The sequence below is a fragment of the Aplysia californica genome, unplaced genomic scaffold (assembly GCF_000002075.1).
Source record: "Aplysia californica isolate F4 #8 unplaced genomic scaffold, AplCal3.0 scaffold00917, whole genome shotgun sequence".
NCBI classification, from domain to species: Eukaryota; Metazoa; Mollusca; class Gastropoda; order Aplysiida; family Aplysiidae; genus Aplysia; species Aplysia californica.
Genome location: NW_004798187.1, coordinates 128,083 through 140,199, shown reverse-complemented (window position 1 = coordinate 140,199; position 12,117 = coordinate 128,083). Strand labels below are relative to the sequence as shown.

The 12,117-nt window shown below is 40.5% G+C and overlaps 1 protein-coding gene across 1 annotated transcript in view; it reads left to right on the top strand.

The window, feature by feature from the left end:
* Positions 1 to 10,992, top strand: part of LOC101852805 — a gene marked incomplete in the record, with an annotated part of 13,020 nt that extends 2,028 nt beyond the window's left edge. The window contains 7 exon segments of the mRNA XM_013089285.2: positions 189 to 314; positions 1,042 to 1,178; positions 2,828 to 2,960; positions 4,460 to 4,599; positions 6,128 to 6,202; positions 7,638 to 7,759; positions 10,690 to 10,992. Of these exon segments, the coding sequence (XP_012944739.1) occupies positions 212 to 314; positions 1,042 to 1,178; positions 2,828 to 2,960; positions 4,460 to 4,599; positions 6,128 to 6,202; positions 7,638 to 7,759; positions 10,690 to 10,891 (912 nt within the window).
* Positions 10,993 to 12,117: the final 1,125 nt, after the last annotated feature.

Here is a 12,117-nt window from a genome sequence, read left to right as displayed (position 1 = left end):
TAATAATAATGGACACAATGAACAGATACGAATGATGGCACATACATGTGGTCTTGTAGCTACCGAATGATATTCCTCTAATACTAGCGGTATTTTTTTGGTTTTTGTGAGTTGGTAGTTTATTGTTCATTCACATAACATACCGTAACGCTTTAAGTCCTTTCCTTTCCTTTTATTTTTATTTTCAGGACCATAAATAATCAGCAAAGAGATGGATAAGAAAGTTCTTCTCGTCATTGTCGCTGTCATAGCTATCCTTGTCCTGGCAATCTCTTTGGTGGCTTCTTCACTGGAAAAGCTTTCCTCTAAGGAAGGTAAGTGAAAAATACATGTGTCACAATGCGTTGGAATCAGGCGCTCGTCAATTATTGGGCATGTGTGCAGTTTATTGGTATCATCTTAAAACTTGTTCAATTGTCTTGGTATTGGTGAAAAGTGCTCATATATCTAACTTGAATAGATGTCGAGATATTTGAGATTGAAGAAGGTGGGCTTGCCTGGTTTCAACGTATGGAGAGTGGGGGTGGACCAGAGAAGGGATGAAGGAGAGAGGGAAAATGAGAGAGAGAGAGAGAGAGAGAGAGAGAGAAAGAGAGAGAGAGAGAGATTTGTCCCAGCCCATGAAACATGTACATGTATTTACTTGGCCTAATGTCCTGTCTTGTGCATTTGTGTGAGTGCACCTTTAGGTCCAACTTTTGTAACGTCTACTGCCATTGTTGACGACCAAGACAAATTTATCCCTGCGAGATGAATATAGACTATCATTGTCGTTGTCATTGTTATATATAACCTAATTGTGTTGATAGGGGGGCGTTAAACCAGTACTCACTTAATAATAATACATAGCATTTGCAAAGCGCAAATCCCCGCTCAACAGCAAGCTCTATGCGCTTCACAATCCTATACTATTACCCTAGAAGAACTGAGAGCATTCTGAAATAACCTCAACTTCCTGGGAAGCATACAGTGCAAGCAGCCATTTATAGACGCTAAAACACTAACGTACTGACAAGATCTTTCGCTTACTCACTTTTCCAGTGGGTTTGCAGTATGACACTATACAGAAAGACCTGGAGGACAAAGTATACACAGAGGGACTGCACTTGGGCCCGGTCGGCTTCGAGTTTATCGTCTTCCCCAACATATACACGACAATGAAGTTCACTGGTCTGGAGGTAATCAAAGAATATTTTATTTGCTTATTTGTGTTTAGTCAAAAAATCTATGCAGCTCAAAGTCTCCATCTCTGGCTCTCTGTGTCTCTGTCTCTCTGTCTCTCTCTCTCTCTCTCTCTCTCTCTCTCTCTCCCCCCCCCTCTCTCTCTCTCTCTCTCTCTCTCTCTCTCTCTCTCTCTTTCTCTCTCTCTCTCTCTCTCTCACACCTCCCCCCCCCCCCCCCCCCCCCACATGCCTGAATGCAAGTACGCACTTGTATGTTCAGTTTTGTTAAATAGACATTTCTAGATCTAGAAGATAGTAAACCAGGATTTCAGAAATATCGTTGCTCATACTTTCAGGATTTTTAATGTGGTTTTTTTTTCTTCAGAATAGCAGACCTTACATTTTTTACTTTCACAATATAAAAACTACTCACATAAATTCTGCTTTTGCTCTTTTTCGAGTTATAGGTTGGCATTGTTTCCATGGCAACCAACAAACCTATATTCATTACATTTATTATCGAAGAGATATAAAGCTTAATTCTTTTCTGTATTTGCAGTCTCCAGCTCAATTTTCAATTTTGAAATAAGTGAAACACAAAAAAGTTGTTTGTCATCTGGAAGCCACATATATAATGGTCATGGTACTAGGTCAAACAAAGTTAAAAAATACCAATTTTTATTGAAAAGATTTGTTTAAAAGCACGTTTAGATTATGTATTTGTGTGCATGCTTTTGTGTGTTTTACACCACCTGTTCTTTGTCTATTTTTTGTGTGTGTGTGTGTGTGTGTGTCTGCCTGTGTGTTTGTGTGTGTCTGTTTATCTGTGTCTGTGTGTGTATGTGTGTGTGTGTGTGTGTGTTGGTGTGTGTCTGTTTGTCTGTGTATCTGTATATTTTACATCTACTGTATCTTGTCTATTTGTTGTGTGTGTGTCTGTATATGACTATGTATTTATGTGTCTGTGTATATATATGGCTTCACACCTGCTGTGTGAAACCATACTCACAGACTCATAGATACATAGCCACATATATGAGTGGGTGGTTGGCGGGTGCTCTTCTGGTGTGGTTTGCTTTTTCTTTCCTATCAAACTTCTATCGTCCTTATCTTTCCTCCCTCTTTTTTGTGTTTGTTACTCTCTTATAATAACACCTCTAATCTTCGGCACTTATATGACCTTATTGTGTTGCAAGTGCTGTAAAACACTTACAGGGGCAGTGCCACTGACTGTAGTGTCTTAAGGCCATTCCCAATGGGGGGACATTTCTCGTTCAAGCACAGGACAGGACAGTACAATTGTAAATGGGCTGATTCATCATGTCACGCTCATAACTGTGCCTGACTGCAACTGGGAACTGCTGCTTTTTCTTTCCTAATCCTTACTATTGTCATTATCCTCTACTTTTTTTGTATGTTTGTCACTCTCTTGTGACCTGCTATTTCTGGGGTGCCTTGATAGTCGAAGCAGACTTTGTGCTGTTGAAGCTAAAGAAGTGAGCAGAGTAAGTCTGATTCCTTGTAAGGACTTTCTGTTGACACCCTCCCCATTGCGCTCATATGACCTTATGCAGTTGCGAGCGCCGTAAAACCCTGTACTAAAAAAAAAATACTTACTAAAAAAACCAACAACCCCTGCTTTACTTTTTCTTTTCTCTCCTCAGTGCCTCAACTCGGATGGCGTGAGAATTGAGCTGGACGTGACTTATCAGTACCGTGTTCAGATGCAGCACTTGAAGGAAGTCGTATTAACCTTTAAAGACTTTGATGACTACGAAACTGTTCTGAGATCTGTAGGTAAGGACATAAGTATGGTCTTTTAACTCTTTTTCTCTGGCAAGCCGCTCCCAGTGGCTCGCGGTCGGAACCACTGTGCCGGTGAGCCGGTGACAGCGACTCGCGACATCGAATTACTTTTCGGCATTTTAGGTTTCATATACCGGAAGCTCATTCATTAGATGAAGAACTATCAAAATAGGTTTGCTAGTTTCGATTTACCGACCCGTTTAATGACGTTTTTCTCATTTTTAGATTTAGCACCAAAAAAAGGGCCTCAACGTAGTGGGTTTACCCCCCTCGGAGATAAAGAGTTCATACTGGGAAAAAGAAAAACAGAAATGAAAGAAGAAAAAAAGGGAAGCCCAGTTGAAATTATCCTAGATGGCCGTCCATTGTGAAGGAGAAAGCACAGATAGTCAAGAACCTCATCAAATGCAACACCAGGGAACAGTGGCGGAATGGATGGGCAATGGGCACAACTGGAAGGACTGTATCTGCACACATGACTGCTCCCAACTCTAAAGATGCATTAAATTCCCTGAGAAGAAGAGGACAAGTCACTATCTTTCGCCTGCGAACACAACACATCCATCTGAATTCCTACCCAAATAGGATCCGCAAAGATACCCCACCCGACTGCCCGTTGTGTGACTGCCAGGATGAAACAGTATCACACCGCCTCTTAACCTGCCCTGCACCTAGCAACCTGCGTAGTACCTACCTATCTGCCTCCCCAGACACAGGAAATACTCTATACAGCAACAAAGCACAGCTGATAAAAACCTGTAACTTCTTTGCCAATTCGACAGACCGAAGGGCTAGAACTCAAATGGCCACTGGATCGGAAAATTAAAAGTGAAAGTAAAGAAGGAGAAAGCATTGTCTTAGAGGAATGGATGTCTTGAACAGATTCATTATGATGTGTGAGGCAGCGTGGTAAAATCAGGGGCTTGTTAAAATAATGAAATCAAAGAGAACCGTCTTTTTTCGGGGTGTTGGGTAATTTTTTCGAATTTTAAGTTTTGTAGCTCAGCACCTTTTATGTGCACATAAAACACATTTCCATACGTTGATTTTTCTGAAAAACGTTGATTAAAGGCGCACAAACTTTCATTTTGAAGTTTTTAAGGACACTAAAGCTTTGGATGTCACCAAACTTTGGCAGCCATTTTCTCGCTAATTAAACCTCTGATATCAGGATACCCCCACCTCCTTTAATCGATTCTGAGCAATGATAGGTCTATTCTTGACTCTACTTTTGTTATATGCAATCTTCTTCCAACTAAAAGATTAAAAGATAAGTGAACAATTGCTCTATTATTGATTTTTTATTATCATTTTATATTATCCCTGTGTTACTTGCGTCACTTTTCCTGGAATGGCCCTAAAGTTGCTTCAATTGTGAAGTACAACAGTGCCCCACCCCCCACCACCCAAACCATCTGCTTTCTCATGTATGTGCTCAGGTCCATCAAGGTTTAAGGAGATTCTATTTCTGTCCTTGTCTCCTTCCACAGGGACTGCTTCCCTGCATGAATCCTGTAGCTACTTCAACACAACGCAGTTCCAGGCGAATCGTGGCGAATTTCAGGACAAGTTGGCGGAGATTTTGACTGAACGCTACAGCGTCTTGAAAAGTGATGTGGAAGACTTACAGGTAGCTGCTAGTTTTAGATACTCGGTGATCAGAGAAATGGTGGGCACAAATGTGTCCAAAACTGTGGCGTCTGTGGCCTAGGGGTTAGGCTACCGGACTCGTAATCGTGAAGTTGCGGGTTCGGGGGTTTGAGCCCTGGGTCCGACGTTATGTCCTTGCGAAAGGCACTTTACATGAATTTTCCTCTTTTCACCCAGGTGGGAATGGGTACCCGGCTAAGCTGGCCTAGATACCCGGCCATAGACAGCGAAAGATCTTGTCAGTATGTTCGTGTTTTTGCGCCTATAAATGGCTGCTTGCACTGTACGCTTCCCAGGAAGTTGAATTTGTTTCAGAATGCTTTCAGGTCTGCTTGGGTAATTGTATAGATTGTGAAGCTCATAGAACAGCGGAAATACAGAGCTTTGATCTACGTCACTGACATGCAAGCACTGCGACAGAATCTGCACTTCGAACATAGGAAGAATTAACCATGAAAGAAGCTGCATGAAGACAACCTTGAGACCATCTTAAGCTAAATTGACCATCTTCAAAGACGAAAAGAGCCATATATATAGAAGCGCTCAGAGCTTGCTGTTGATTATGCTATCTATTATTATTATTATTATTAAATGATGTTATGCGTCAGGTCCAACACCAAAGAATCAAATGGTTCGGACATCTCATGCGATTACCAACACGCCGTCCAGCACAATGTGCCTACTTATTAAAAAATTCAATGGCAACAAGGCTAGAGGGCGACCGAGAAAGACCTGGATAGATGGACTCAGGGAAACACTAACAACTCATGGCATCCCCCTGACCCAAGCTCTCCGGCTGGCGACAGAGAGACGTCTCTTTCTACCCACGACACCCAAAAGGGTATAAGCGGCAGATAAAAGTTTAAAAAAGTAAAGTAACGCTAGTTTTAGGAATTGAGTTTAACTATTTGATTCTGGATTGCCGCCTAAGTGGCTTTTTTGCTTCTGCTTTTTTGGAAATTGTCACTTTTGTGTGTATTTGGGATACCGATTTCAAGCGCCCAAAGCAATTTAAAAAAAAAAACCCAACATTTTCCTATTCAAGTTAGAGAGATTCTGAATGGTGGTAGAAATAGCATTTTTTCGCCTGACCGGTTATTTTGTACGGCTATGAGAATGAAGTTTGAATTTCGTTGTGCGCAGAGGCTATTTCGACAGCTGGTTGGTGGCTTACATGTATGTGCCTAATCAGCTGGATTCTACCCTCTCTCCATAATATATAGACCAAGACTTTGATCTAAGGAACTTTCTGCTGAACAAGCGAGTCAGTTCTTTCAAACTCTGCTGGAGGAAAAAAAATGACTGAAGTGAAGCATAAAAATAAACCTACCTTGGTGACCCAATTTTATGCCCTTGGAACAGTTTTGATTCTCAGTTGGCATTGTTATATTATCATTTTTATTTTTGTAATTGTTGTCATTCTCATTATTATTATTATTATTTTATTCATAGTGATATTTTTATTTTTTTATTTTCTTCTTCTCATTGTCATCTTCTCTGTTTTCTAGGTCAACAATATCAAGCGTCCCAGTGAGTACGAGTCTGCCATCAGGAGCAAGGAGAGGGCGAAGGAGAACATTGCTGTATGTATGCTCACTCCTTTTACTCCTCTAATGAACGCCATATATGATCTCTTTTAAGCTCAAGGGGGCTATCCCGAAAAATGCTGTTTTGAGAAAATCGAAGGTAAAGTATTTGGACCCTTGTTCAGTTTCTTTAAAAGACAAGGAGAGTTTTCTCCATAACCAAACAAATACACACCAATGAAACTTAACTTCTCCTATAGGTAGGGCAATGACCACTTTTGGTGTAGGTCAAGATTTCTGGAAACCCCCAAAATCTGGGATAGCTCGCTTGTCCTTAAAAGCGACCATATGTTCAGCAGAGTCAGGAAGGGTGGGATGATAATAGCATAATGTCAGAAAAAGATAGCAGATGATAGAGGTTGCCACTAGTCACTTGTGGCTCCAACTTCTTTTTTTTCCCCTTCACTTGTTTCTGTCTGTCTGTCTTGCTTTTTCCCTGCTCGAAATGAGCTTTTTTGTGTATTGAGGGCTTCTTTTTACTCAAACTGAAACACTCTTTGTTAAAATTGTTGCCTGAGCCACCTTCTTTAACCCTCTTAGTGTGGGTGGTTTGCGGGTGCTCTGGTGTGGTTTGCTTCTTCTTTCCTATCGAACATCTATCGTTTCTACCTCCCCTCCTTCTTTTTTATGTTTGTTACTCTCCTGTAACACCTCTAATCTTCTGGCGCTCATATGATCTTATGCAGTTGCGAGCGCCGTAAAACCTCTACTAAAAAGTAACCGTCTTAGCAGCACCACATAATTTAATAGATCAGCAGTTCAGCACTGCAGAACCAAAATGGCAGCCAACTGATGGCTTCCCACAACCGAAGTATTTCAGTGTTTTTCAGAGGATCAGGAGTTGTAGCAAAGAAATTGTTTTTGCTTTTTGATCTAAGCAACGCATTTCAATAAAATTTCTCTTTCAAAAACCAAGGACGTCGGCGTCTAAATTTAAAATGGAATGTTTTTATTTCTAAGCCCACACTAAAGGCGGGTGTGTCAGGCCAGTAAAAGCCTGGTATGGCTCTACAGTGGGAAAGCTGGTAAAAGCCGGTGTGGCAACATGACAAGCAGATCTGCTTAAGCTGGTATGGCTCGAAAAGGGTTAATGAATGAATGGAAAGAGGGAACATGAAACTTCAATTAATTTTGCAAAATTAGAGCTCTCTCCTTGTGGAGCTGCTTTGTTGCTTGCAAGTGAAACAACACCAACTGTTCTCAAGGCCTCAGCTGAGTTGACGCACGTTCTCATGTTTTTGAGTGGTTGGCGGGTGCTGTGGTGTGGTTTGCTTCTTCTTTCCTATCAAACATCTATGGTACTTATCTCCTCTTCTTCTTTTTTATGTTTGTTACTCTCTTGTAACACCTCTAATCTTCTGGTGCTCATATGACCTTATGCAGTTACGAGCGCTGTAAAACCTCTACTGAAAAAAAATGTTTTTGGCCACAGGTTGCCAAGGAAGAGCGGCCGCGCCTGGTGACCGAGGCCAACACCACGCTGCGTGAGGCCGTCTCTGAAGCTGTCATCATCACGGACAAGGCCGAGTCGGATGCTCGTATCCGGAAAAACTTGTGAGCTTCTAACTCTTAAATCAAAGATTATCTATATTATATTTGTGAAAGTTCGTTACTTTGGCCGCCTTATCTTCCCAACCGCTTAACTTTTGAATTTGACAAAATTAATGGTGGTTCAGAATCATTTATAGGGTGCACATTTCATTAATTTTGTTTAGATCTAATTTTGGGAAAGTCCGTCTTCTAAGACGCCATTGTAAACAAGTGAGGTTTCTGTTCACTTGCCATGTGTACTGATTCCTCACCTTTGAAAAATCAATCTATACATCTCTATAATTATCTAGACCTTCTAAATTTTTTTTTATTGCTCCATTCCAGTAGAATGTAAATATAGCAGGCCAATGACTTTCAGTTGATGTTAAAGCACCGATTATTCCTTTTATCGAAAGGAGGTCCAGCTGGTAAACTATAAGACCATAAGTGTCTGGATAATGTGAAAGAGGGTGCTTAGCAATTTTGGGGGCTTGTGGAGTTATTGGTATCATTTTAACACTTTTGGGTCACTTGGCTCAATAATGTGCTGGTGAAAATTATCCATTCTGGTCTGTGCCAGGCCCAAGAAGTCTGTTGCAGTCGCTCTCCCGGCTGGGTGACCAGATGGGCTATTTTGTACTGCTGGCTGTGTGACCTCAAAATGTTGAAGCTGCTTCATTTTTCTGTCCTTTGATAAAAAAAATACTCAGCTATTTTATCCAGAAGTTGAGGTATTATTTGCCGTTGAAGAAGGTGAAGGTCGCCTTGTATCAGAGAAAATGTTCGTGAGAAAATGGTGCCAGAGTTTGGTGACTTAAAAACTACAAAGTTACACATTTTTTGCCCTTCATAAATGTTCTACAGTAAAACCCACACAGAAATATGTTTTTAAATGGACATACAAGACGCTGGGTCAAATTTTTAAAAATCCATAAAAATTGCCGAACAGGTGGAAAAATATGTGAGGCAGTGTGGTGGAATCAGGCTCTCGTCAATTTTGGGGCATTTAGAGTTATTGGTATCATCTTAAAGCGTGTTCACTTGTCTTTATGCAGATGAACAAAACATCCATTTATCTTGAATACAATTCGAGATATTTGCAAATGAAGGAGGTGGGGGTCACCTGTTTTCAGAGGTAAAATTACTGAGAAAATGGCGGCCAAAGATTAGTTATTCCCTAATTTGAAGAGTCCATGGTAACTGAAAAACTTACATTTTTTGTGCCTTTAATCAACCTTTTTCAGAAAAATCCACACAGAAATGAGTTTTTTAATGGGCATGAAAGATGTTGAGCCAAAAAAAAATAATTTGATAAAAATTCACAAACCTGCGGAAAAATGCAAGTTTCTTCAATTTGATTATTTTGACGAGAGCCTGATTCCACCACGCTGCCTTACATATCCGTTTTTATTGGATTTCATTGTTTTGGCTTGCACCTTGTTACACTCCATGATGCCTCACATATACAGATGTATCGATATAATATAGATATGTACATCCTGAATCATAGAGATATACTACAAATATACTGTACCTGGTTGCCACTGTGCAGCGCCCTGTTTTGTTTGGGTTATTTTTTTTTTTTTAAACTAGGATTATCATGCCTCTCTCAAGTGCACACCCCAGTGACCACCCACCTAAACGCCATGTCATTAATGTATACTGTACATTTCTTGTGGTAAAACTCACTAACCACCGGCACACCAGGACCAAACCCCCTGGGACAGTGCTGCTGACTGAAGTGTCTTTAGGCCATTCCCAAGGGGGGGGGGAGGGGGGAACTTTAACATCTCAAGTTCTTATGCACAGTAGAATTGTAATTTTGTACATTGGCTGATTCATCATGTCATGCTCATAACTGTGCCTGAACTGAAAGTGTTGATTCCCTCTAAGGACTTCTTTGTTGACATCCGCCCCTTGGCGCTCATATGGCCTTATGCAGTTGCGAGCGCCGTAAAACCTCTACTACAACAAACAACACTGGGACCGTAACTCTTTAATCAAAGATTATTCAAATTATTCATCCTAGTATTATGTTTTGCTTTTTTACATTTGAATCTGGAACTTTCCACGTAAATTGACATGAAGGCCTCACAGGCATCTGGCTCCCACATGGAAAACAAATTTAATAAACTTGGCCCAACAGACGGAGAAATGACGGTGTCTTCGATTTTGTTAATTTGACGAGCACCTGATTTCACCATGATGCCTCGCAAATATTTATATAATGTTTCTGTCATGCTCATACCGTCAGAGCTGACACTAAAATGTGGGGGGTTTTATTATATGTGTCACGACGTGGTGGAATCAGGGGCTCGTCAATTTCTGGGCATGTGGAGTTATTGGTATCATCTGAAAGCTTATTCATTTGCCTTGCTTTCAGTGAAAAAAATATCCATATAGCTGGAATAGAAGTCGAGATATGTGCGATTGAAGAAGGTGAGGTAGCCTGGTTTCAATGGTTAAATTAATGAGAAAATGACTGCCAAAGTTTGGTAACTTCAATAGCTTAAGGATCCTTGAAAATGGAAAATTACATACTTTGTACGTGTAAACGGCTTTTCAGCAAAATTCACTTGGAAAAGTGTTTTCATATGAACATAAAAGGTGTTTAGTCAAAAAACAAAATTTTGATAAAAATTACCAAACTGATGGAAAAATGCCTTTTTCTTCGATTTCATTATTTTGATGAGCGCTTGATTTCACCTCAATGCCTCACATATTTGAATTAATTTTTACCTCATATATTTTTCTATGTGGGTGGTTGGTGGGTGCTCTGGCGTGGTTTGCTCCTTCTTTCCTATCAAACAACGTCTATCGTCCTTATCTCCCCATCTTTTTTATGTTTTTTACTCTCTTGTGACACCTCTAATCGTATGGCCTTATGCAGTTGCGAGCGCCGTAAAACCTGTACTAATACTAAACTTTTCTGCGATGTTGTCTTTGACTCACAGGGCGAGAGCGGAGGCTGAGGCTATCATCGAGCTTTACAACAAAGAGGCCGAGGCGTACGAAGCCATCATGGGCAGCGGGGGCCTCCAGTTCTCCCCCGAGGGATTCATCTCCTACATGGGGGTCAGGGTCATCGCCGACGCCAAGAACCCCGTCTACATCGGTATGAAGAGCCCGGCCAAGGCTTCTTACATCAAAGATTAGGAATCGTTGTAATCAGATGTATGTATTTCTTTACTGTGGTTGGGACTTGCCATGGCTTAAACTGCCCCTGGACATGGATTACTGATGCCTCTATAAATGAATTATTGTGGATGGGACAAGTCATAATATGCGTGTTGCGTCCATAGATTTGAATTAGAATATGTATCACGGCTCAGTGGAATCAGGCGCTCGTCAATTTTTGGGCATGTGGAGTTATTGGTAACATCTGAAAGCTGATTTATTTGCCTTGCTTGCTATGAAATACATATCCTTTTATCTTGAATAGAACTCAAGATATCTGCTATTGAAGGAAGTGAGGTCGCCTGGTTTCAGCGTTGAAATAAGCAAGAAATTGGCCACCAAAGTTTGGTGAACTCCAATAGCTAAAGAGTCTTAGTATACTGAAAAATGACATATTTTGAGCCTTTAACCAACGTTTTTCAGTAAAAAAAATATGGACATAGAAGGGGTTGAGCGAAAAAACAAAAATTAGAATAAAAATTGTCAAACTGGAGGAAAAATATTGATATCTTCTGTTTCATTATTTTGAGGAGCGCCTGATTTCACCACGATGCCTCACATATGAGGCGTGCTGACAGAGACAGAAATTTCTCCACGGATGGAGGTGTGGGCTGAAAATAGACATAAAATTAATAGATTTTGAATTGATGCGATGTTTTTCATTTCAACACTTTACCGCCTCATCTGGCCGATTGGTGATGTTTACCACCCAGTTTCTTTGGATTTTCCCCAAAATATAATGGCAAAGTGTTCAACATGTCTTTTTTTTATTTCATATAATAAATTGTAATACAAACAAAACCATGCTGTTGCGAGCGCCGTAAAACCCTCTACAATAATAGAAAATAAAATTAACAAAACCTATAAATTTGACGTATATATCTGTGTCCATAGGGCTAATATCAGAGAATAACTCATTTTGTCAGCACGCCTCACATATGCTACTTAGACTGGGCACTATTATTTACTACCACTCTTTGCTCTCTGTCTATAACTTGGCTGTGCTGGTGCACATTACAGATGCACAAATGAAGGGCAAAACACAAGTCTGGCTATAGTTGAGTATGGATTCAACTTTTCCTTGCTTTCCATTCATCTGGTTCTAAATCGAGTCAAATGGTTCTCTCCATGGATGTTGTTCATTACTTTCCTTTCATCTGGTTCCAAATCGAGTCAAATGTTGGGCACCTTGGATGTTTTTCCTT